Consider the following 26,352-nt stretch of genomic DNA (forward strand, 5'->3'; position numbering starts at 1 on the left):
TCACCCCCCTGAGCACAGCAAGTCTGAGTGCTTTAAAGCGCTAGTATAGACAGGCTCTGAGGGCTGGGAGCTAGTCCCCTCATGGAGGTGGATTACCAGGAGTGCTGGGAGAGGTCTCTTCCAGCACTCGCCCGTGACCACATTCACACTTTGAAGTTTCCAGCGTTGACATACCCTAAAATAAGCCTGATTTAAACTGAAGTAAGTGTCCACACAGGTAAACTGTAAATTTTGCACCTGCTTGACTCAGCTGGTTTAATATCGCACCTTAAGCGACACTTGTGTAAATTTCTTGTGTAGGCAAGCTCTGTGTGCACTAGGTGTGATAGATGTATGATTATATGAGTTTGGAGGTGTGAAAGATGTGTGCATGGGCACAGGGTGTGTAGCTGTGATCAATATGTGCAAAATCAGAGAAAACTGGAAAATGGAAAAAAAGAAGAAATGAGGAGCTGAATAAATCAACCATTTAAACAGAGAGACAAGGTGGGTGAGGTAATATGTTTTACTGGCCCAACTTCTGTTGGTGAGAGAGAGGTTTTCAAGCTACACAGAACTCTTCTTCAGGTCTGGGGAAAACACTCAGATGATGTGTCACAACTAAATACAAGGTGGAACAGATTGTTTAGCATAAGTAGTCTTGTCAACACACGTTCTCAGAGCCAATTCAAGGTGCAGTGGCCTGTTAACACCTCTCCAGTCATGAGACAAAAAAGAGGAGTTGGTAGATTATAGATTGTTGTAATAAGCCATATATCCAGTGTCTTTATTAAGACCATGATTTTACTTTTAGAAAAGTAGCTCCCAGGCTTGTCTTTTGATGCTGTTGTGCAGGATGAAGACTGAGAGGACAGATATGGAATGACTGTTTTGTGAAAAGTGTTCACCCACAAGTGATGTGATGGTTTTTGTATTTTATCATTTTTCTGTGTGAATTAATTTGAGAGCATAGTGTTTGTCCTGTTTCACTCACATAGCTGTTATTGTTCCACTTTGCACTTAGTTGTGACAGCCTGAATTGGTGAAAGAGACAAGCTTTTGAGGTACACAGACTTGTAGAAGAGCTCTGTGTACCTCAAAAGCTTGTCTCTGGTCCAATAGAAGATACTACCTCATCCACCTTGTCTCTCTAATATCCTGGGACCAACATGGCTACAACAACACTGCTAACAATCATTTAATCTGACATTCATCCCCATTCCCTATCAGAGTGCCAGATAGTTTACCTGAAGCAATAAACTAAAATAAATCTAATTCCTCCTGCCTGCTGTTGCCTATAGACTATGTTAAATAGAAATTAGGCTTTGACCAGAAGTTAGCTTAAGTGTAGAGAAGTATGGGAACTTGAACTTGCTGCTGTGAGCAGAAGCCAGAGGTAAGATGGGAAAATAGAGGTTAGCAAGGACCAGCCCCAAAGTTATGCTATGGCTGTGTTTTGCTTGTAAGTGGTTTCAGCAGATTTTTAATGAGTGCTTTTTAAGAACTGGGAATGTTTTATTCAAATGCTATCTACACTGATAGCAGAGAAGGATGTGGTGTCTTACCAAGGCTGTATAGTGATGCCCCCCAGTGCTCCCACTATCTTCCCAGCCCCAAGTTCAAGGAGATCCCCAGCCCAGCCAGGTCTCCTGAAGAGAATTTGGTTACTAAGCATCTTGTGAGTCCTTAGCAACGCTCCCTCCTCCTCTCTCCCTCCCCTTCCATCCCCTCTTGGCCAATGGGTGGGGTTGGGATTCTGTGTGTCACAAAGAAGGGGGTGGGCATAGAAGCGGGGGAGGGGAGGGGGGAAAATGCTGCTGATCACTAAGTGAGCTGCAAGCAGCCTGTGCATGCAGGAGGCTCCCTCCCTCCTCAGCAGTAGCCAGCAGACAGGTGAGTGCCGGCACCTCCCACTGCCATCCAGGGAGCCCCCCAGCCAGTGGCTGTGAGGAGGTTCGGGGAGACAGTGAGGATGGAGCACCTGGCAGGGGCTGCTGGGGACCTACAAACTGAAAGGGACCCAGAAAGCATCAGGGCAGCACAGGAATCCAGCTCCTCTGTCACTGCCCAGCCTGTGTGAGCTTCAAGGGGGAAGAGAAGGGGAGGCAATAATGTAGTGGAGAGAGAATCAGGGGAATTTAGCCTGGCCACTCCCCAAAAATCTCCCTTCCCCAAAACTAAATCTGCATATGTGAAGTGGGGGACAAGGAGATACTGTTAATGTTCATACAGACAAGCTAGTAGGGGGAATGGAATCCAGGGAAACTTATCCCCCAACCCAAGAAAGTGCTCTGCACCCCATGTATGTGTTTGGAGGGCTGAGGAGGTGCAGCCATTTACCTGTGAGGGAGGGGGGAGTAGATGGGTTAGTAATTTTGGGGAGTGGGTCATACAAGAATGTGGGAAGGAAATTACTTTTAGTCGGGGAACCAAGGCAACGTAGCTCTCTTTACTCCCCAAACCATCTTTTCCCTCTCTAAATGTCTGTGTCAACAGGGGAAGGACAAGCATTTATTAGGAGGGAAAAGTCATGAAAATTGTCCTCCAGACTCCAAAACTATTTGTTTCCAAGGTCTAAAGATGTGCAGTGGGGACAGGGAAGTCCATAATAGGGGGACAAAATGGTGGCAGTTATTGATTAGTGGGAGTTGGCCATGGACTTTAATCCTTGCCAAAACAGCCAGCTCAGAGGACCACATTTTGAAAAGTTTTTGCTAATTTTGGGTTTCCAGTTTGAGACACTTTGATCCTGATTCTTCAGAGAGGCTGAGAACCCACAGCTTCTGTTGATCTCAACTCAACAGCACCTCTTGAGATCACGTAGTAGGTGTCTTAGGTTGAGCATCCACACACCAAGGCAGCCAAAAGGGGTGGGCATTTAAGTTCAGTCATTTCACAGATGCAGGGAATGTACTTTCCCTCCTCTTACTCATCTCCCTATTTTTCTGTGGTTTGTATTAGCATTTGCTAAGTTACCTGCTATTTATTATTGCTACTAATAACACTTTGCACTTCTCAAGCACTGTTCACTAAGCACATCAAAACATTCTCATAGAAGCTAGAGATGGAAACGACCTATTAGGTCACCTAGTCGCTCTTTCCAGACATTTGCAAATATGTACAGCATTTACCTGGGACTACAGCAGCTTCCAGACCTGCGTGTGGCTTACTGCCTTCCTCTTCCAGTCCAAACATTCTGTTCCCAACTCTGAAGTTTAATAGTTTCCTGGCCTCAGAGAATGTCCTTTTCGCCTTCCGTGACCTCACTAGTTTTCACTGGTTTGCATGATCATTTGCAGTATTATGTTCCATATCATTTATATTCGGAAGCATTCTTTAGTAATAATAATACTTTGCTCTGCTAAAGCAACATTTATTTGAGCACCCCAAAGATGAGTTAGAGATGTTTATTATTGGTTAGTATAGCAGCATCCTAGACTTTTATGTGGCTTTCCTTCCATGTTGTGTGATTTTGATCTCACACTTTTTACATCTGCATAATTCCACAGGGCCAGATCCTCAGCTGGTTTAAAATCATCATATCTCCATTGAAATCATTGCGCTAGCAGAGTGTCTGGTCCAGTGAATTCAGTGATGTTACTCCTGATGTACAACAGTGTATGTTGGATCTGAATCAGCTCTGTAAGCTACCTTTTTTGTGGCACTCAGTGGACCCTATTTTGACCCCCTCATTCCTCTATTTTTTTTCTGATGTGCATTGTCATTTGCTAAATATATTAAGATATGATATTTTTCTTAGTCTGCTGCTTCAAGCATGTTGTGTGTCTCCTGTCTATTCCCTCTTATGAATTTCAGTTATAAATCATCGGGATTTATTGGTTTTGCTCCTGGGAAGGAACAGGTTTTCTTCCGTTGTTGCTGAGGTGACTAAAACTCAAACCCTCCCTCCTCAGAGGCTTAGAACTTTAAATATAAACCAGTCTCTCTCATGGGGAAATTGGCCAGCATAGGTGTAGTGGAACAATTATACTGCTATAACTATGCCAGTATAACTCCCTGTCTGGACACTCTCTATTCTGAAATAAAAGTGATGTTATTCTGGTATCACTCCACTTTTTAAGGAATAAAGTCATTTCCCTGTGTAGACAAACCCTCCATTGTGATGCATTGTTAAATAGCTATTACTCTTCATTCCCTAGAGATGGCTCCACTTCACTGGTGGTAGATCCGTGTGTGTGTGTGTGTGTGTGTGTGTGTGCATGTTTGGTGTGCAGCTTGCACAAAGGGCTATTCACTTTGTACAGTGATTTAGGATCCATGTGGCTAATAGGCATTGTATCAGTGCAGGATCATTAGAATGAAAATACAGCTACAGCACATCTCTTCTCCTCTTTGGTCCTGACTCAGAAAAACACCTCAGTAGGTGCTTAGGTTTATCCTTGTTCAGGAAAGCACTTAAGCACATGCTTAACATGAAGCAAGAGCTTAAGTTCCATTGCACTCAAATCCTATTGAAGTTATGCTTCAGGCTAAGCACCATTCCTGAACAGAGACCCTTTCCTGAATCAGGGCCTTCACTATTTAGGCCTGGTCTACTCCTAAAAATGAGATTGACTTAGCCACGTTTATCAGGCCTGTGAAAAATGTCGCACACTGAGCAGCGTGGTTAGGTTGACCTACCCCCGGTGTAGATGCAGCTAGGCCTAAAGCATGTTTCTTTCATCAACCTAGCTACCGCCTTCTGTCCCTGTAGGATGCATCTCTATTACGATGCTACAGTGGCGTAGCTGCAGCACTGTAGCTGTGCCGCTGTAGCAGCTGTAGTGAAGACATGCCCTTAGATTATAAATCCCTTGGGACTAGGGTGACCAGTTGTCCCGATTTTATAGGGACAATCCCGATTTTTGGGTCTTTTTCTTATATAAACTCCTATTACCACCACCACCCATGTCCCGATTTTTCACATTTGCTGTCTGGTCACCCTACTTGGGACAATGACTGTCCGTTTGTTTTGTGTTTGTACAGCACCTCCCACAAGGGGCCGTTACAGGGCTCCTATGAGTTACCCAATACAAATACATCAAAAAATAAACGTATTGATGTTGTTTGTACAATATTAATATTGGAACAGGTTTAATATGTGAAGGGTTTTTATTTAAACTGTAAGGAACAAATTTTGGAGAACACATGTTCTATCTTGAACTCCTACAAATACCGTAGCTTTGTCGACAATATTGTCCATCCTCTTACTGCAGATTGTTGATCCAGCTACGGGATCTTTTACTTTCTCCCTAGGGCAGCCAGAAGTCCCTTTTTATTTAAACCAGCAATCAACTCTTGTAACCATAAGAGAATTCCCCATCAGCGCAACATATCCCTCAGTGTGTTTGTGAATGGATTATAGGTATTGTACACAAGTAAATATTCACCTTTTGAATGCCATGAGTATTATATTACTGATTCACAATTAGTTAATGACCTCAAAGTGAAAAGAACAATAGCGCAAACAGTACAGTATGCAATTACTTGAAATAAAATTCCCCCATTCCTTCCCCTACAACCCCCCCCCCCCCCCGAAAACCCTCCTGTGGGGTCATTCACTCCAGGGTGACAGTGGGTGAACGTTTATTCAAATGACTTTTGAAGTGTAACAATGGTTAAATGTGAAAAGGCTGACCTTCAGGTCATTGTTCTTTTTTTCTCTTTTCAAATATATTTATTCTACGTCAGTGACTTTGACATCAAATTTTCTCTCCTTGCAAGTCAAAAAAAGATGTTTGCTTGCCTTGCTCTACCTTAGCAACACTGCATTTAGGTTCTGGAAGTTGAGCTTGTGCACTTTCTGCTTGGTAAATTGTTGCTCACTATTGGAAATGTTGGAACTAGGAGTTCTGTGCAGTTTCTGTCCTGCACACCCTGAGTACATATGAGGAAGAGACTGCTCCTACTGAAAACTATGGAACTTGTGGGTTTGTCCCTGAGGCCCCAATCCTGCAAACACTTATGTGCATGCTTAATTTAAAGTATCTGATAGCTCTGTTGTTTTTAATGGAGTTACTCAGATAAGTAAAATAAAACACATGGTTTCCTTGGCTCCCCTATCTGTATCTGTATCCTCCAGTTGTCTCCTCTCTTATAATTAAATTGTAAATTCTTTGGGGAAGGGACTGGTTTTTTTTGTTGTGTTTTATACAGCTCCCAGCACAACAGGTCCCGGTCCCATGACTGCAGCTCCTAGATACTAGGACAATAATAATAATATGTAAGGCAGGGTTTGCAAAATCAGGATCTATTGATGATAAATGAGGCAGAATAAAATACAGCCATTGCTGCTGCACCTCTGTTAACTGTGCATTGTGGACAGTAGTAAAGGTTTGGGAGTGTGTAATGCTATCAGTTTGTAAGCAGGACTTCCGGTTCTACTCAGTAGGGAGTTCTGCTTAAAAAGTCATGGCACAATATGGCCCTTGGTTTAGTTCAATAAGTGACACTGAGCAATAACTAAGTGCTTGTCTACACTTCAAACCCCGTGCTACTGTAGTGCTTCAGTGTAAACACTACCTACATCAGTGGAAGCAGTTTTTCTATCAGTGTAGGTAATCCACTTCCCCAAGCGGTGATAGCTAGGCTGGCTGATGGAAGAATTCTTCTACTGACCTAGCACTGTCTACACTGGGGGTTAAGTTGGCTTAACTACATCACTTGGGTGTGGATTTTTCACACTCTTGAGTGGCGTAGTGGGGTGAAGCTTACTTTTTACTGTAGATCAGGCTAGGAAACTTCAATTCTCCTATATCCAAATATATGGGGCACGGTGAGATAGGCCTTTGCTTTCGAGAGTTTTAGGCCTGTCTTTTTGATACTCAAATATTATACACGTTGGTGTTTTTATTATGAGTGCATGTGTTTAAGGAAGAGGTGTTGTTACGACTAAGTGGGACCTTGCTAAATGGGATCATTCTCTGTTGTCTTTTTGTGTTTGTTTTATGCAGGAAGTAAAAGCGAATAGCAGTTTTCCATCATGGAGCTTGTAGGCTCTACTTTAACGGCAACTTACGCCCACCCAAGACCAACACCTGCTAACTTCCTACCAGCTATCAGCACCATGGCATCGAGCTATAAGAACCGGTTCCCTCACTACTCTTTGACCCATAGCTTGAGCCTTCCATGGCGACCCAGCACTTATTATAAAGTAGCAGCCATCACTCCTACTTTGGCTCCCTTCTCCAAAAGCTCCCAAGGGTTAACCCAAAGCAAGATGCTTCCCTTTGTTTCCAATAGAACAGCGCTTTTCACCAGGTATACCCCTGATGACTGGTACAGATCCAACCTGACCAATTACAAAGAGTCAGAGATGTCCCGGCACAGCGCAGAGCGGCTAAGAGTGGACACATCCCGCATGATCCAGGACAAAGATCAGCAAACAAGGAAAACCCAAACGGACACTACCAAAAATTTGGGAGAACGGGTCAATGATATAGTATTTTGGAAATCGGAGCTCAACCACGAGATAGACGAGATGATTGGGGAGACCAATGCTCTTACAGACATGAAGAAACGATTGGAAAGGGCCTTGGCTGAAACAGAAGGTCCTCTCCAGGTATCAGTTACATTGATAAATGCTGTGATGGGTTATAGCCTATCAGTTCCCAATCTGCAGCCATTCAAATATCTAATTAAGTTTCATTTGAGCTGGTTATGTCTGAATGTCTTTTATTAAGAGGCCCTTAGCCAAGCTGGAGATAAACAAAGCCCTTGCCATCTGATACATTTCCTATCCAATGCCTGTTGAGCAGTTAAGAACAGTATTTACTTAACTAAATATTTTCTCATGCACTACGTGAAAAATTCTAATTAAGGTCACAATTTACAATGTCTTATTGCAAGGCTCAGATCAGGCCAAATTCATGCCTGGAGACATTTCTCTGAGTTCAACTGGTGCTACACCAGGGATGTATGTGCTCCTTTATGTTTTGTTTCAGAGTAGCAGCCGTGTTAGTCTGTATCCGCAAAAAGAACAGGAGTACTTGTGGCACCTTAGAGACTAACAAATTTATTTCAGCATGAGCTTTCGTTAGCTACAGCTCACTACTTCGGATGCATAGAATGGAACACACAGACAGAAGATATTCATACATACAGAGAACATGAAAAGGTGGAAGTACCCATACCAACAGGAAGAGTCTAATCAATTGAGATGAGCTATCATCAGCAGGAGGAAAAAAAAACTTTTGAAGTGATAATCAAGATGACCCATAGAAGGTGTGAGGAGAACTTAACATAGGGAAATAGATTAAATTAGTGTAATGACCCAACCATTCCCAGTCTCTGTTTAAGCCTGAGTTAATTGTATCTAATTTGCATATTAATTCGAGTTCAGCAGTATCTCTTTGGAGTCTGTTTTTGTAGTTTTTTTGTTGCAAAATTGCCACCTTCAAGTCCGTCGCTGAGTGGTTGGAGAGGTTGAAGTGTTCTCCCACTGGTTTTTGAATGTTATGATTCCTGATGTCAGATTTGTGTCCATTTATTCTTTTGCATAGAGACTGTCTGGTTTGGCCAATGTACATTGGAGAGGGGCATTGCTGGCACATGATGGCATATATCACGTTGGCAGATGTGCAGGTGAACGAGCCCCTAATGGTGTGGCTGATGTGATTAGGTCCTATGATAGTGTTACTTGAATAGATATGTGGACAGAGCTGGCATCGGGCTTTGTTGCAAGGATAGGTTCCTGGGTTAGTGTTTATGCTGTATGGTGTGCGGTTGCTGGTGAGTATTTGCTTCAGGTTGGGAGGCTGTCTATAAGCAAGGACTGGCCTGTCTCCCAAAATCTGTGAGAGTGAGGGATCATCTTTCAGGATAGGTTGTAGATCTTTGATGATGCGCTGGAGAGGTTTTAGTTGGGGGCTGTAGGTGATGGCTAGTGGCGTTCTGTTATTTTCTATGTTGGGCCTGTCCTGTAGTAGGTGGCTTCTGAGTACTCTTCTGGCTCTGTCAATCTGTTTTTTCACTTCAGCAGGTGGGTATTGTAGTTTTAAGAATGCTTGATAGAGATCTTGTAAGTGTTTATCTCTGTCTGCGGGATTGGAGCAAATACGGTTGTATCTTAGAGCTTGGCTGTAGACAATGGATCGTGTGGTGTGTCCTTTATGTTTTGATCACTTGGCTATTTTAGCTTGGCTGTTTATTATCAGTAACACACTGGCATATGGCAAATGGGTACTTGTGTGTCTTAAAAGATTTTCTCAACCCAAGGGAAGATATGTGTTCCAAAGAAAAAATCCCATTCTAAGTGCAAAGATTACTGCCATTACTAAATATTGCAGTGAGATAAACATCTACCTTTGAACAGCACTAACATTAAGCAACTGGAACTTTTCCAGAGCTCTCTGGTGTAATTTTATTGGTCACCTTATAGTCGACAGCTATATTTTTTTTACCAAACAGGTAGCCCAAGAGTGCTTACTTCATCGAGAGAAGAGGATGGGAATCGACCTAGTCCATGATGATGTGGAAAAACAGCTGTTGACAGTAAGTTTTCATAACAGCCTAACTAGGGAATGGGGCACTTAACTGCAAAGACAGCTCCATGCTGACCAACAGTACCCGGTGTTGTAGCTTTAACACATGTCCTCATCATTTCTCCTTATACTTACTACGGTCCAGATCCCCAAGATCCACTCATGGAGGGGACCCTCTTCATGCAGTCATCAGCCTTCCTATATGGAGTAGTGGGGTTCAGCTGCCTCTGCAGCACCATCCACTCTTTCCTCCAACTCCACAGAGGAGATCCACTCATGGGTTGGGCTAGAGAGAAGGGGCAGGGCTGGGAAACACGTCAGCTCTGTGCAGAGCTGATGTAAGGAAAGAGGATTCAGCCTGAGTCCCATTCCTTGATGATGATCGTCCTTTAAGCGGCCTCCCAGGGCCAGCCACTTCCAGAGGGAATCTCCAGTAATGTGGCTGTACTGGCAGCGCAGTGCCAGCTCAGAGGAATGGAGCCTCTATGTGGATAGTCTGACCTCCCGCCAAGTGCTGGGGATCTTCCAGATTTCAGGGCAGGCATCAAGGCACATGCCAGCATGAATGACAATAGGACAGCTCCTTTCCTGAAGGTTTTAGCATGGAAGAGGCTGATCCAGCAGCAATAACTACCTGTTAAGCAAAGCATAAAACATACTAACTAAGGACCTGGCCTAAAGGCCTCTGAAATCAATAAACTCTCATTGACTGCAACTCCAGAAGGCTTTAGATCAGGCTTGCTCTATCCTATCTCTCCTTTCACACACCCCTCTGTCCGTCCATCCGTCCATCTACCCTGTTGTATGGTTTCTGAGCACCTTCAGTGCTAACACTGAGTCACCAGAACATTAAACCAACCATTTGAATACAGATATCTGATGAGGTTGGATGACAACTCTTCTTTATGTTGGCCCCCATCCACCAATAATATTACTTGTTTTTAGTTAACATACCAAATCAGTTATACAAGACATTTTCCTTCAGACAACATAACAGAGACTAAATACGTCTAACTACCAGTGGGATAAGGAGGGTAGTAGATTCTCCACTAAGAACTGCTGTACTTAAGATTGCAGATTAGTTCTGTGACAGGTTCAGTCACAGAGAACCCCTTGGGACTGTCACCTGATGTGCTGAGACTACCTCTGAGCCCATTTTCCCTGCCAGCTTGGGACTCCAGAACCCTGCCTTGTTGTGCCAGACTCACTAGCCTGCTGCAACACAGACCCAGGTCTGGGCGATGCTCCCAAAGCTGCAGACTTTAACCAAAAACTGCTTGGCAGGTCACCTATCTCCAGCACCCAGACACCCAGTTCCCAATGGGATCCAAACCCCAAATAAATCCGTTTTACTCTCTCTATGAAGCTTATACAGGGTAAATTCATAAATTGTCCGACCTCTATAAGACTGATAGAGAGAGATGCACAGATGTTTGCTCTCCCAGGTATTAATCACTTACTCTGGCTTTATCAATAAACAAAAGTGATTTTATTAAATATAAAAAGTAGGATTTAAGTGGTTCCAAGTAATAAGAAACATGCAGGTCTAAGCCTAATACATGAAGAAACTGCTTACAGATAATATCTCACCCTCAGAGATGTTCCAATAAGCTTCTTTAACAGACTAGACTCCTTCCTAGTCTGGGCCCAATCCTTTCCCATGTACAATCCTTGTTAGTTCCAGCAGGCATCTTAGGTGAAAAGCAGGGTCTTTCTCATGACTGGGACCCCCCTTGTCCTGCTTCACCCCCTTTTATAGCTTTTGCACAAGGTTGGAATCCTTTGTCTTTCTGGGTCCCCACCCCTCTTCTAAATGGAAAAGCACCAGGTTTAAGATGGATTCCAGTATCACGTGACATGGTCACATGTCACTGTAAGACCTCATTTTTCATTACATACCCCGGCAGGCTCACAGGTAAACAGAGCCATTTACAGTCAATTATCCTGGTCAATGGGAGCCATCAAGATTCTAAACCACCATTAATGACCCACACTTTGCATATTTACAATAGGACCTCAGAGTTATACTTAATATTTCTAGTTTCAGATACAAGAATCATACCTTTATACACGTAGGATGAACACACTCAGTAGATTATAAGCTTTTTAATGATACTTTACAAGAGAGCTTTTGCATAAAGCATATTTCAGTTACATCATATTTACACTCATAAGCATATTTCCATAAAACATTATGGAGTGCAACATCACAAGTTCCTGTTGTAACCCACTTCCTCCAGTACTCAAAGACTTTCATCTTTGAAATCTTCCAGGGCTGGTCTCTACCTGCAAGTGGAACTTCTTTAGAAAGCTTGTGCATTTGTTTTCCCCCTCCCCCATCCATTAAATAAAGAAGCTCACAAGAGGCCAGGACCGAGCATGAAGAGAAGGTCTGTCTAATACAGTAAAAGTGGGTAATTGGCTTCTGGAGAGACATATGAGGTAGCTGCACCATGGTATACTTGTAGGAGATCCCATGTAGTGTAGTTATAGCCATGTTCTCTAAGATATTAGAGAGAGACAAGGTGGGTGAGGTAATATCTCGTATTGGACCAAATTCTGTTGTCTCTATCACCAACAGAAGTTATAAGATATTATCTCAGCCCCCTTGTCTCTCTATAGGAGGTCCTGTTGTTGGCAAGATTTTCAGAAAGAGCTTAGAGTTGGCCTAACTTTACTCCCATTGAAGTCAATTGGAGGTTTGCTATTATCTTTATTTAGGCCAGTGCTGAGTGCTGTGGAAAATTCCAACCTAAGGGTGAACTCTTGCCCCCATTGAAATCAGTGGGAGTTTTGCCGTTGGCTTCAATGGGAACAGGATTTCACCCTAAAGTTTCAATTCAACTGCAATTATTAACATACATGGAAAAACTCCCATTGATATCAGTGTAAGCTGGACCAGGCCTAGTGACTGAGAGTCCATTTTCATGGTATTTCCAGCTCCTGCCAATCCACACAGAGCACAAACCCCAGGCATGTTTTGTAGACCATGCAATATTGGCCAAACCAAACCACTTGGTCGCTTGTTCCTCGGTAAATGTCAACTTATATAGGCAAATAGCACACAGCCATACTGTTTCTGGGGGATGCTTTCATTGTAAGGAAACAACACATTCCTAACAGAGAGAGTCACATTGAAAATTTAACTGCTAAATAGCTGCGTCCCCTTATAGTGCATCAGAATTGGGAAGTAGCTCTTTAAATAGTTTGTGAGTCCTCTAGCAGTGCTCTCTGTGTTTCGGGTTTCAGAAGCCATCAGCACCTGCCAGAGCAGCAGTGTATGTGTACAGCTAGGCTTTGTATATTGATGGATGTTTATTAAACATGGTTATGTGCACCCACTGTGCTCGTGTGGTTCCTTTATATTATATTTGTCATGTAAAAAGCAAACAACTCTACGAATGAAGGTAGAATCCTAATCCAAAGTTCAGTGAAATAGGGAGTGATTGCAGAGGCCTCATGAAACTGAAACTGCAGCCCCAGGTACTGCGAGTGAACTGCTCATTGAGAGAATTTTTTTCCTCATAAGTCAGATCACCAAAAGTCATGAGGCTGTATTAAAAAAAATCGAGGTTCAGTTCTTTTTATTATTATCTTCTGTGTTTTGAGGCTTGCGGAGCGGTTGGAGCATGTTTTCCAGCTTTCCTCCACTACCATGAGGGCTCAGAACTTGTTTTGAAAAACTGTGAAATTTTAGATTCAAACCTAATCACCTGCCTCTAGGAGCTGGGGCTTTCATAAACATAGCAAATATTACAAGTCTCCTGCAAAATCACTAGAGTTGGCAACACAGGCCCTTCTCCTTTTCACTGAGTTAAAGGCAATAGCATAGTTAGAATTTCTATTGTTTGTATTGCAGTAGCATCTAGGAGCCCTAGTACAGGACCCCATTGTGCCAGGTGCTGTACAAACACCAAACAACAAGATGGTCCCTGCCCCAAAGGGTTTACAATCGACCTATAAGCCCAGAGAGGCATATGGGGGAGTACAAGGAAACAAGGAGATTTCTATCAATCAAAGTTAGAAAAATCCAGCCGTGTGCTATGAATCCAGAATAAAATGGTTACTCCTGACAGAATTCTGTGCTCCCAATTCATATGGCCCGTATATTTCTGTTCTAAGCAGCCTCAGAGACGCAAATCACTGCCAGGGGGGAGAGGGCCTGGGGGTGCGTTCCTGCGGGGGAGACGTTGATCACTATCAGGGGTCGGGGCTGGCCAACAAGCGAGAGAGACTCTTTCCTCTCACTTGCTACTGAGGCTCGTGGAGCGGGGGTAGGTCTTTTTTTATGCACAAAGAAGGTTCTGTCCCCAAGATAGAAATGTAGCAGTCTTCCTGCTAGTTAATTGATCTCATTCTCTGAGGCAGAAAAGTAGCTGCCTGCCTGCCTAGTAGCATGTCTATAACTTCTTGAGAATTGAAAAAAATCTTAATTAAATATTAGCATCATGTTAGTGAAAATTTTGTTTTTAAATTAAAGAAAATAGCTTTTGTAAAAAACCAATAACCCATTTTTTTAATGTTGATGGTTAATTGATCTCATTCCCTGAGACAGAAATATAGCAGCCTCCCTGCATAGTCATGTTGTTAATGTTGCTATGATCAGTTAACTGTTCCCATTCTCAGTCAATTCCCTCAGGAGCATAAAACCTGTACAAGTTTTAAGGCCCCTACCTTGCCAGAGTGATGTAAAGCCTTATAAATGACAGTACGGAAATCAGCTAGGAAGAGCTATGTGCTCGCTCACTTTTTTCCTGTGCCAAAGTGACAAAATGGGGTTCGATTACAGCTCAGGATTTATTTTACTTACCCATTAAAAAAAAAAAACTTTGAGAGCAAATAAAACATTTTCTAAGCAGTCAATAAAATGTCAGGACAATCAGAACCAAGCACTTCTCAGAGTATCTAGCCAGATCCAGGACAATGATTAGCAAAACAGTACGACTTTCATGTGTGAAAGTCTGAGCAATTTAAAATGACATTCTACTTTTTTTTTTTTTTGCTTGGTGTTCTGTAATGTAATTTAAATGAAAATCCAGGATTATAACTGGAATGCAGGGTACTAGTTACCAAGTGTTTGTAACTTAACTTTCATGTGTTTAGGAAATGCTGAATAGTTATTGTGACTTTTTCTATGTTGTAGTTTAAATAACTTACCAAAACAATTGAAACTGGTGTGACTATATTGCATTATTTTGAGAAATAAAATTTGCAAAATTTTTAATATTTTGGTGCAGAATCACCCAGGAATAATATGTGATTTATTTCTGGATAATAGGCAGGGGTGAAAGTAACTTAAAGGACTTACTGGTCTGCTGGAGTTCTGAGCGGGGGGCATGGCCTCAACTGGAAGAGGCATAGCCTTGACTGGAAGAGGCGGGGCCTTTAAATACCTGGGCCTTTTAAGTCACTCCCAGAGCTACCAGCTGCAGAGGCATCTCAGAGCCGTGAGGCTCAGGGGCGATTTAAAGGGCCCATGGCTCCAGCCACTGAAGGGAGCCATCGGCCCTTTACATCGCCAGCCTGGGGAAGACAGTCCAGTCTGGCATAGCATACTGACTCTTGCTGGTATGCCGTATCGGCTTACTTTCACCTCTGACAATAGGAGGATAGGCATTCTGGGAGCTAATAAGCCAGATTCTCAGATGGTGTGTGTAGATGTAGCTCAATTGCTTGACATGGGAGCAAACTAGATTTACACTGGCTAAGAATCTGCCTCTATACTTGGGACTCCACACTGATGTCTGCATAGGAAAAATGTTTTGCAATCCAGTTTTCAGGCAGTGAAAGCTAATGCTAATGCCATGACTCTTGTACTACTGACTGTGTGACTTCAAAGAAAATATCTTCCTGATTTTTGACTGTGAATAGCTATGTATCATTGTGGCATGTTCAGCTGGAAACATGGGAGTGTGCTTCTGTCATTGCAGAATTAGCTATCCCTGCCATACGGCAGGGAGGTACATCATAAATGCCATGCACCCAAATACAATGATTAAAATTAGATGAGTTGCCAAAGACAGCAAGTAAGGTACAGTGGTTGGAAATCCATGGGATTAATGTGAAATTCGAACCTCAGTGTGTAGAGGGTAATCAGATGAATGGTCAGCCTGAGTAAACTCATGTAGATTAAAAGGAGAAGCATTGGGAGACATTCTGTCTAGGCCTTGCCTTCATCAGGGTATACTCAGGACTAGCTGGCAGGATGCTGAACGTAATTTGTCAACACTGACTGCAAAGCCGCGCTCAGCATCATGTTAACTAGTTTAACTCCTCACGGTCATGTTTTAACACAACTGTAACAAAGACAAGCCCACCAGGAGACCGATGCTGGTCAGAGCTCCTCAGTTATGCTGGTGGGGGTAACTGCAACACCCCATGAGGAGTGCAACATATTGGCCTGTATACAGTGGGGGATGGAGCCATGGTTCCATCTACTCCCTTCCCCTCTCTGCACTTATCTACCCCCTTTTCAGTGAATTGTCCCCTAACTGGGGACATAAGGACTAGCCACAATCCACATACATTAGGAACATCTGCAAAGTCCTTTAAGATCCCCAGAAGGTGCTATATCCATGCAGAGTGTGTGTTTCATTGTGTGTGAACAAAAACATTTCATGTAGGGCTTGATTGTGAAACAACACCTGACCTGGATCAGGGGAAGTGCATAGCTGCCCCATACCAGGAGCTGCCCAAGGATGCAACTGTTGCTCCCTGCACCCAGCTTGCTCCAGTATGGCAGGAATTTGTTACTGGGCCCAAACAGTGACTGCCTAAATTCACACAGCATGTCAGTGGCAGAGTCAAGGATGGGACTCAAGTTACTTCCTCATCACTGCGGATATATTGTGCTGGCTCAGCTGCACTGCCCAGAGTATGGGAGGGATGAAGCCAAGGCTTTGCTTACTCCTTCCACACTTCCTGCATGCTCACTTGGGGTATAAGGAATAGCAGGCACACAGCACAGGGTTACTGCTGCGTGCCTAAACTCCGAGTTCAAGGAGGCCACGTAGGAGTATGAGGGTGGGTTTCAGAATGAAAGTTACCTGAATTCATAAGCAAGGACATTGACGGAATTTTGATTTTTGTCAATTGACCAGGAAGTTGACATCATCAAGTCGTGTCAGGAGAGGATGAAACGCCATCTGGATAAGGCGATAGCCCAGCTTGCGTAAGGAAGAGTTTCACCTCAACTTTTCTTAGTAGCATTATATTCTAATTTCTAATGTAAACACCTCAGCAAATCCCCTCCCCCCTCAAAAATACAGCTTATGGGGGAGAAATGTCTCACACACTTAACAGTTGCTCAGCTTGTGTTTAAATTTGATCTAATTGTTGAACAAGTTGGTGTAGACCCAAAGGATATGATGCAGTGTTGTTTTTTAATAAGAGTAGCTTCACTTAGAGAGATACTCCACCATAGGTAAGAAATATTTGTTGTGGACCTAGGGCAAGGTTTCCAAAAGAGCTCATTCACCCAAAGTGCTGAGCTCTCTTGGAAATCTGGCCATTTGTTTTGGTGCGTAAATAGAAGCTGTGCTCTTTAGACAATCTGGCCTGAAATGCCCTTCTAAAGTGATACATGAAACAGGCCAGGGATATTTTGGAGCTGCCAGATCATTCCTTCATATATTACATTCTGTTGCAGGAAGTATCATCATCTAATGACTAAAGAACTTTACTAGGAGTCAAGAGACATGGTTCTTACTCCTTGCTCTACCATTGAGTTGCTATGTGATCTTATGCCTCATTTTCTTCGTCTGAAGATAGGGATAGCACTTATCTTGCTCACAGGGGTCTCGTGCATCTTGAACTGATCCATGTTTGTATGGTGCTTAGGGATGCGCAGATGAAAGATGCTATAAAAGTGGAAGGTGTCATTATAGCCCCTTCTAACAGGCATGTTCTTCTTGTTTGGGTCATTCAGAAATATTAAACTCTTCCATTTCTTTTGAATTATATTCCTATGCTAAGTAAATACTAGCAATCTTGTGCTTGACGTCAGCTGGGCTGATGGGATAAGTAAAGGTACCTCTGAACCGCTCTTCTATTTCCCCCCAGTTCTTGGGCCACCTGAGATTGAACTGGCCTCTGGTGCTAAGTACTTGTCGGGTTACTCCATGGATTTATCCATTAGAGTATGTTCCATGAGCTCTGCCCCCTCATCATCTCTCGGACCCATTAGAACAACTTTAAGTCTCCTTTGCCTTGTTGGGGTAGTCCAGAAGGGGATTGCCTGGAGCTGGAGATGTGGCCTGTTATACTCATCATTGTTTACTCTGCAATAATGGTTTTTCTCATGTTACAGCTCCGACAGGGCAGCCCAGCATGAGCTGGAGAAAGACCTCAGTGATAAGCAAGCAGCTCACCGGATCGATGACAAGTGTCACCATCTAAGGAACACTTCTGATGGCATCAGTTACTACAGAGGAGTGGAGCGGGTTGATGCTACGTAAGTACACCTTGAGAATTATGTTCAAGCTGTTTGGGCCACAGGACTGGATAGAAAAGGATCTACCCGCATGATCCAGCCCTTTGGCTGAAGCTACTGAGATGGTTTTTGTAGGAGAAGTCAGCTTTCCCTTTATTATGGGCTGCTACGTGCCCTCCCCCAACACACACAGACCACAGCCACGTGTCATTTTAGGGCACATGTTTTTAACAATCAGTGGAAACTGTACAGTCTCTTAAGTGTATAATGACTCTGAGTGGACTGTAACCAAAAGATTACTGTGTGGGCAGGATATAAGCCTTCCTGTATGATAAAGGAGGGAGATTGCGGGTTTGAGCACGGGAGAGATAGAACAGAGGCAGGAGGTAGAAGAAGAAAGGAAGAGTAAAGTTCATGTAAAGCCCAATTTGAGACACTCAGGCTGAGATTTCCAAAGCTGCCTAAGTGATTGAGAAACTCAACTGAGTAAAATTAATGAGATTCTGTGTCCAAATCCCTTGGGTGGCTGAAAAAATCTCAGCCTTAATTTAAAGTGACATTGTTGGGTTTAACATGCATGTATTAGCTATTGGTCTGTGATGCAGTTCTTAAACTTCACATTTATTTTTCAAATATTTTATATGTATTTTATAGCTATATAAGTCAGCATTGATCTACAGCCCATGAAATCTGAATTGCAACCTTAGAAAAGGCTGTTGGTTTTGATTGCTTCCTAAAGAAGACCTGGTAATGGACATAATATAAACAAAATGGGAATGAAGTGAAAGAAAGAGCATTGATATTGAGATACAGTTCTGCTCTTTATTAGAGCAGTGAATGAATGAGGATATAAATCAGTACATGGATGGTTGTACTATGGTTGGCAGAGGGCTAAAGGAGTAAATTAATCTTCACTAGTACATGTGTACTTTGTGGGCTGGAATAGATTTATTTAATCTTTAAATGTCAATTAATTACCTCCCTACTAGGGCCAGAGGAATTTGGATGAGCAGCAGAATAACAGCCAAAATAAATGGAGCCCAAAGCTGATCAAATTCACAGAGGGTGGATGAGATGTGCAGCAGGATGGCATGTCTGAAATTATTATTGGAGATATACCTATCTCCTAGAACTGGAAGGGACCTTGAAAGGTCATTGAGTCCAGCCCCCTGCCTTCACTAGGCAGGACCAAGTACTGATGTTTGCCCCATATCCCTAAGTGGCCCCCTCAAGGGCTGAACTCACAGCCCTGGGTTTAGTAGACTAGTGTTCAGACCACTGAGCTATCCCTCCCTCCAGTCTTGCCTGGCATTTAAGGGTTGCATCGGTCTTGTTCTGACCCTTTGCACAGGGATGGATTTCACTCTGAATAAACAGAAATGACTAAGAAGAACTCCATGTACTATTTATTCAGTGTGAAGTTGCTATAAATCTTACTGGCTGGAGTGAGTTGATTGTAACTTGTGTCCCCTGGAGCTTGAACATACTCAAACTGTTTAGAAATATGTGGTTTTATTAAAATCTTTAAATGATCCAAAAGTCACTATTTAAGACAGTCATGGTATAATTCCCCACTCTGAACCTTAGCATCCAAAAGATGGGGTATCAGCATGAATTCCTCTAAGCTTAATTAACAGCTTAGAACCTGTAGCACTGCCACCAACCAGGAATTCCAGTGCCTGGTACACACTCTGGTCCCCCCAAGACCTTGCCCGGGGAACCCCAAGACCCAGACCCTCTGGATCTTAACACAAGGAAAGTAAACCCTTTCCCCCACCATTGCCTCTCCCAGGCTTCCCCTCCCTGGGTTACCCTGGAAGATCACTGTGAGTCAAACTCCTTGAATCTTAAACAGAGAGGAAAATGCACCTTCCCCCCTCCTTCTCTCTCCCTCTCCCAGATTCTCCCTGAGAGAGACAGTAATCCTAACACAGAGAGAAATTAGCCTCTCTCTCCCTCTTCCCTCTTTTCTCCCCACCATTCCCTGGTGAATCCAGACCCCATCCCCTGGGGTCTCACACCAGAATAAAAAAACAATCAGGTTCTTAAACAAGAAACTTTTAATTAAAGAGAGAAAAACAGTAAAAATTATCTTTGTAAATTTAAAATGGAATAGGTACAGGATCTTTCAGCTATAGACACTGGGAATACCCTCCCAGCCTAAGTATACAAGTACAAATTAAAATCCTTTCAGCAAAATACAGATTTGAACTCCTCCCAGCCAAATACACATTTGCAAATAAAGAAAACAAAGATTAGCCTAACTCGCTTTATCTACCTAGTACTTACTATTCTGCACATATAAGAGACTGTATCAGAGAGATTGGAGAGAAACCTGGTTGCACGTCTGGTCACTCTCAGAACCCAGAGAGAACAACAACCAAAAACTAACAGCACACACAAAAACTTCCCTCCCTCAAGATTTGAAAGTATCTTGTCCCCTGATTGGTCCTCTGGTCAGGTGACAGCCAGGCTCACTGATTTTGTTAACCCTTTACAGGCAAAAGAGATATAAAGTACTTCTGTTCTATTAACTCCTACTATCTGTTTATGACAAAGACTATGTATGTGGAGCCTGCATAAGACTATGTATGTGGAGCTGTCTTCATGAATACGGCAGACTTTATATTTGTCTGAATGATAAAGATCAGCAGCACTATGAATGAACTGTAGCTGGATATTCTAATTTTTATGTGGCAGAGTCAGGATCACAGATTCCAGCAAGGATCATTTTAATCCAACTTCCTCCCTAATAGAATATACAGTTGCCTGTAGTCAGCCTTAGCTGCATTATGCTATTGCATGCCTCTGGTTCTGTTTTCCCAGGATCTCTGTGCCAGAGTCCTGGGCCAAGTTTACAGATGATAATATTCTCCGCTCCCAGAGTGAACGAGCTGCCTCCTCCAAACTGAGGGATGATATTGAAAACCTGCTGGTTGTGACTGCAAACGAGATGTGGAACCAGTTCAACAGAGTGAACGTTGCGTTCACTAATCGCATCTCTGAGACAGCGGATGCCAAAAATAAGATCCAGACACATCTGGCTAAGGTAATCCATAGAATAGTAGGGCTGGAGGGGATTTTAAGAAGTCGTCTAAACCATCCCCTCTGGGTTGAGGGAGAATTAAGTAAACCTATACCATCCCTGACAGGTGTTAGTCTAACTTGTTCTTTAAAAACTCTTGATGACAGGGATTCCACAGCCTCCCTAGTAACCTGTTCCAGTGCGTAACTATCTATATAGTCATTGCTGTTTTCCTAATATCTAACCTAAATCTGAACTTTCTAGGTTTTCCTCAAGGTTGTTGCTTATAAATTGGAGCCACAGATTAGATTCTTTAACTTCACAATAAAGCTGCTCAAAAAATGGGGTGGGGGGGAATGTAGAATGTATTTATTTGTTGCCTTTTTTGTTGTTGTTGAAATACTGCTTATACCAGGCGTGAAAAAGCAGAACGGCCCAAAATCTATTCTTGTGTGAAAATCTGTCAATAAGGCTACACAAGTGTAACTGTCAGAAGGAATTGGCCTGTGTTCTCTTTCACTTCTCGAATCACATTCCACGCTTACCCAAGATTTTCCACTTGGGAAAGAAGTTAGTTTGAGCTGGGGCAGAAAAAATGAGGGCTAACTTCAGGTTTATTTAGCTTTAAGTTTTTGGAATGAAACTCAAAAGAAATCAAATGTGAGGTGCTTTGATGGTGGATTGAACTATCAGAGAACCAGCAAATGGACAGAACCTGCCTTTAGCCTATTTAGCCGGTCTTTCTATCGTAGCCTGTTAAGAAGTGGATTTAAAATCCTTGAGGGAGAGGGGAAGGAGAAACCTACAACATTGTGTGTTGAGCTTCTTCCAGTGCTTTTGCAACCCCTTAAAAGTACAAAGATGCATTGGCTTGTGGAACTAGGCTGAGCATGAGGAAAGAACTTGGTTGCCTGTGCATCTCAGTTCAATATAGTATTGAACGCAGTGCATCATAAATCTGAAGCCCCTCGAAGGTACTGTAGAAGTTAAAGTACTGATATCCAGAATGGGATTTTTTGTTTTGTTTTTCCTACAAATGTGTGAGAATCCGTTCCTTCTACAGACGCTCCCTGGGTTATGAAAACCCAACTTACGGAAATCTGCACTTAAAGTTCCGTAAGCTTTTTTTTTTTTTTTTTCCGCGTAATAGTTGCAGATACGTTCCCAACTTACACAAAATTCAATTTACGGAATGCCTTGCATAAGTTGAGGAACGTCTGTACATGGGAGGGGCAATCGTTCTGGCTGGACAATGCCAGCTCAAACTACAGCCACAACTGGCACGGGTTCCCACGGTAACCGGATTTTTAGTGTCCAGTCACCAGTGTTAATCGGATACCTTCTCTAAAGATAAGCCTTAAAAAAGAGATCCTCACTCTGTTGGCAGGAGTTCTAAAGTTCTGCGTGCACCTGATCTTGCTCCCATTCTGGCCATTAGCAGGGGAGCCAGTGATGTCAGTGGGATTGGAGAGAGCCCAATATCAATGTCACCTTTGTAAATATTATTCTCACGGCAAGCCATTTCCCTCGCTTTCTCCTCGCTTGTGAATATGGATCAAAATGTAAACCTGTCGACCAGCTGTAGTGTAAAATACAGAGGCTGTGTTGGGTATAATGTTGGCTGCTTGTTGAATTTAGGATCTCTCGTTAAGTGATGGAATTTTGAGGGGGCAAGAGAAAATACAGAAATGTATTCTCTAAATAGCAACGTTCATTTGTGTATGGGCTGGTTTTGTTTAATCTTAGACGCTACAAGAAATCTTCCAAACAGAGATGACGATAGCAGCCATTCGAAAAGCCATCAGAGACAAAGGGCCGCCATTAAAGGTGGCCCATACCCGTCTGGACGAGCGCACACGGCGGCCAAACGTGGAGCTGTGCCGGGATTCCACCCAGTTACGGTAAGGCAGGAGTTCAGGTTTACTGCTATATTTAAGGCAACATGATTCCATGCAGTGGTTGTTACAAGCCACTAGCCATTCCACCAATGTTTCAGTGCTGTCAGGGCACTGTAGCATTCACAGTTTTGCAAGATGACAAATAGAAGTTAATACAGCTCAGTTTTTATGTTCTTACCTGAAACCTGATGTGACTAGTAAAGTAAATTGCAAGTGAGCTAATTTCCTAGGCTTTGTGTGGTGTGGTGCTAACCTCATGCAAACCTTTGCACCTCCAATGGAGAACATTAATGGTTTCCGTCCTTATAAGAGAGACACTAAAGAAGATTTTTGAGTGGCCATGTTGCTATTTTTAAGATGCAGAGCGTCCTTAACCCCCACGGACTTCAGCACTAGCTGAAGCACTCAGTACTTGACAGGATAGGGTCAATACTCAGTATTTTAATTGTGGACGTGTTTTGGCTGATTCTTTTTCAAAACTAAACCTCCTCTTGCAAAGGAGTCCAGTGCCCAGAAGAGAGCTGGGGAGGGCATCTAGGGTCTTCTTCCTTTTGGAGTCTGTCTCCTAAGGTGCTGCTGGGACCTGATCCCTCCTTTCAGCAGGAGGTTTGGCTGTTACTTCCTCCCTGGCCTGTCTCTTTTCATTGATATTCCAGCTAAAGCTTTTTGGCTTCCACAGTCCAGTTCCTAATATCAACCTCAGATGAAATGCTGACCCCACTGAAGTCAATGGGAGTTTTGCAATTTGACTTCACTAGGCCCAGAATTTCACCCCCAGTCTTGATTCAGTGGCTTTATCAGATATCTGACACGGGCAAGGCCGCACCCCACTTGCAGCGGGGGCTCCCTAGACTGCATTGTATTCCATATAACTGTACTCCAATGAGTGTCGGCTCTGGTCAGTTACCACAGGAGAGCTGAGTCCATCCTGAGTTCTGTGCACAAAAACACCCTTCCTCGGTCTATCTGTGCAAGGACCATGCACAATCTGGTCCTTCATGTAATAGTGCTGCTTAGACTTAACCAAAGAGCCTCCCTAATGCCTGACAATGTGAGTTAGAGAAATGCTGTTATCTCTGTTGTTCAGATGTAAAACAGAGTCCCAGAGAAACTAAGTGACTTGCTCAAGCTCACATAGTAAGCCTCTGACAGAGCAGGGAATATGTAAGCAGGGGAATGGTCCCGCTGTTGTGGGAAACTTTCCTGGCTTCTGCACTACCCCAGTGAAATGGGCTAGTGGAAGAATCTGAGTCCTCACTCCCACTTCCTTTACCCAGAGGCCCCCCTGTCCTTTCACTCTCCTGTCTGGCAGAGTCCTTCTATCCCCAACAAGGCTGGGCCCAGGATTCCTGGGGGGCTCAACCCCCAACCTTGCTGTGGTCACCTAAGACAGGAACTAGGGTGTCCCCACTTGGGGTGCTCTCTCTGCACTGGACACTTCGCTGACCTACTAATCATTACTTACAATTTAAAGCAAATACAATTTATTTAATCAGCAACTAATTTAAAAAAGAATAAGGAAAATGAGAAAGGTTAAAGGAAAACATATCACCCTGCTGTGTGGCAGGGAACATTACAAACAGTGTCTCTGGAATGTCAGGCAGTTCACAGTTTGCTCCTTATCAGAGGGGTAGCCGTGTTAGTCTGGATCTGTAAAAGCAGCAAAGAGTCCTGTGGCACCTTATAGACTAACAGACGTATTGGAGCATGAGCTTTCGTGGGTGAATACCCACTTTGTCGGACGTCTGTTCCTTGTAGGTCCCAGGCCTCCTTCTCAGGCCCTGGCTGTGCTGCAGGGATGCTGTGGATTGGACACTTGCTCTGGTGGTGGCTACACACCTCCGGGCTTTGGGTGATGGGACCCTTCTTCTGAGCATCATCCCCTCATCGGGTTAAGATGCCCCTCCCAGTCTGGCCTGCAAGGACCCTGGGCTGGGGGTGTCTTTCTGCGCTGGGCACTTTCATCAGGGCCCCCTTTGGCTGGCCCCAGCTGCTCACTGCACCCGGCTCCAGACTGCTCCAGCTCCAGCCCCAGCTCCACTATTCTAGCTCTGGCTCCACTCTGCCTCAGCACTGATGCTGCTGCCTTGCCTCCAGCCCCCTGAACTGCTTTGCTGGCCCCTCTGGCTCTGTGGCTGCAGCCCTGCTCCCAGCACAGGGTCTGCTTTTCTGGCCACTCTGGAGCTGGCAGGGCTCTGCTCCCCAGCTCAGCTCAGACCCCTGCTTTCTCCATAGCTCGGCCCCACTCTGTCTGAACCAGGCAATTCCAGCTCACACAAAGGATGGGACTCCTGGCCCCTGCCCCAGGCCATCTGACTCCCTGATTAACCTGCCTGCCCTGTCAGTCAGGCTGACCTGGGGCATTGGCCTCTCCCCATTGTTCCTGAGGACTGTCAGTCTCAGGGTCCTGATTTCCCATTGACCCTTCCACTTTATTTTGGCACGGGGAGTTAGCCAACCAAAAGACTCCCACTCAGTTTTAGTAAGGGGACAAGAGTCCCCTTACAAATAGAATGTGGGTCTCCCAAATCACAGACTAAAACACCCTAAATGCTAGACCGTTCCAACCCATCACACCAGTCACCCAATACATCACAACACAGCCGGTGTGCTGAGATAACTAACAATAGTGCATTTTTGCAGTGAGTCAATGTAAAGATCTGCAAGACAACTGTAAACTGTATTTAGTCATTGTATCTAAAATTATTTCACCTGACTGTTCTCTTGGCATCCTGAATGTCTTTATTCATCCATCATTCATATTCTGCTCTTTAATTTTTAAATTCTGCTGTTTTTCATTCTTCACACTCTGTGTGTGTGTGTGCGCGCGCAAGCAAGATAAAACTCAGGAAAACAAAATGAGAACAGGAAACCACAGCTTTCCATCACTTTTCTAAATGGTGCTGTCTGTTGCGTGAGTTGTCTCCATGTATCACTAGAGTTTGAGAGCAGTTTGTTTGTTTGTTAACCCCCTCTCCCCTCTGAAGGCAAAAGGAGTTCTGCCATTGTCTTCAGTGGGATCCAGGATCAGTCTTAAGTAAGAAACGTGCATGTAATATGTTCAGAATGTAACCAAGATGGTATTTAATAGCACCAAAAGCCCTGTAAATAATGCCTTGCCAGGAACATGCCCAGTTATAGGACTGTTTCCATGCTAGAATCTACTAACTCTTTTTTTCTATTGTTGTCATCTAGCCTGGTTAATGAAGTCCATGAAATCGATGACACCATCCAGAGCCTTCAGCAGAGGTTGAGGGATGCAGAGGACACCTTGCAGATGTTGGTCCACACCAAATCTAATCTGGAGCATGACCTGGCTGTCAAAGCCAACTCCCTGTTCATTGATCAGGAGAAGTGCATGGGGATGCGTAAGACCTTCCCCAACACTCTTAGGCTGGTGGGGTACACATAGGCCAATATAGCCCTGAAGCTGCTCCTGCACTGATTAATGAAAGCATATATGGAAGGGGTTTCCTTGGTGGCACTACAGAGTTTTAATAATATGGGGTTATATTTTCATGTATTACAGGATGCACT

The 26,352-nt window shown here is 43.6% G+C and overlaps 1 protein-coding gene across 1 annotated transcript; it reads left to right on the forward strand.

Moving 5' to 3' along the window:
* The first annotated feature begins 1,788 nt into the window (after positions 1 to 1,788).
* On the forward strand, positions 1,789 to 26,352 carry TEKT3 (tektin 3). The gene is made up of 8 exons (XM_030534417.1): positions 1,789 to 1,872; positions 6,933 to 7,540; positions 9,388 to 9,471; positions 16,562 to 16,632; positions 17,770 to 17,913; positions 20,719 to 20,941; positions 22,664 to 22,818; positions 26,011 to 26,352. The coding sequence occupies exons 2-8, from the start codon at positions 6,962 to 6,964 to the stop codon at positions 26,225 to 26,227; spliced, it is 1,473 nt and encodes a 490-aa protein (XP_030390277.1). The 5' UTR covers positions 1,789 to 1,872; positions 6,933 to 6,961; the 3' UTR covers positions 26,228 to 26,352.

The sequence above is a fragment of the Gopherus evgoodei genome, chromosome 15, assembly GCF_007399415.2.
Source record: "Gopherus evgoodei ecotype Sinaloan lineage chromosome 15, rGopEvg1_v1.p, whole genome shotgun sequence".
Classification (NCBI taxonomy): domain Eukaryota; kingdom Metazoa; phylum Chordata; order Testudines; family Testudinidae; genus Gopherus; species Gopherus evgoodei.

Excerpts from the sequence above, each read along its gene's own strand:
- TEKT3 (XM_030534417.1), top strand. The coding sequence starts at position 6,962 with ATGGAGCTTGTAGGCTCTACTTTAACGGCAACTTACGCCCACCCAAGA. Across the intron at positions 17,914-20,718 it reads GTGGAGCGGGTTGATGCTAC|GATCTCTGTGCCAGAGTCCT; the intron begins GTAAGTACACCT and ends CTGTTTTCCCAG. Across the intron at positions 20,942-22,663 it reads TCCAGACACATCTGGCTAAG|ACGCTACAAGAAATCTTCCA; the intron begins GTAATCCATAGA and ends GTTTAATCTTAG.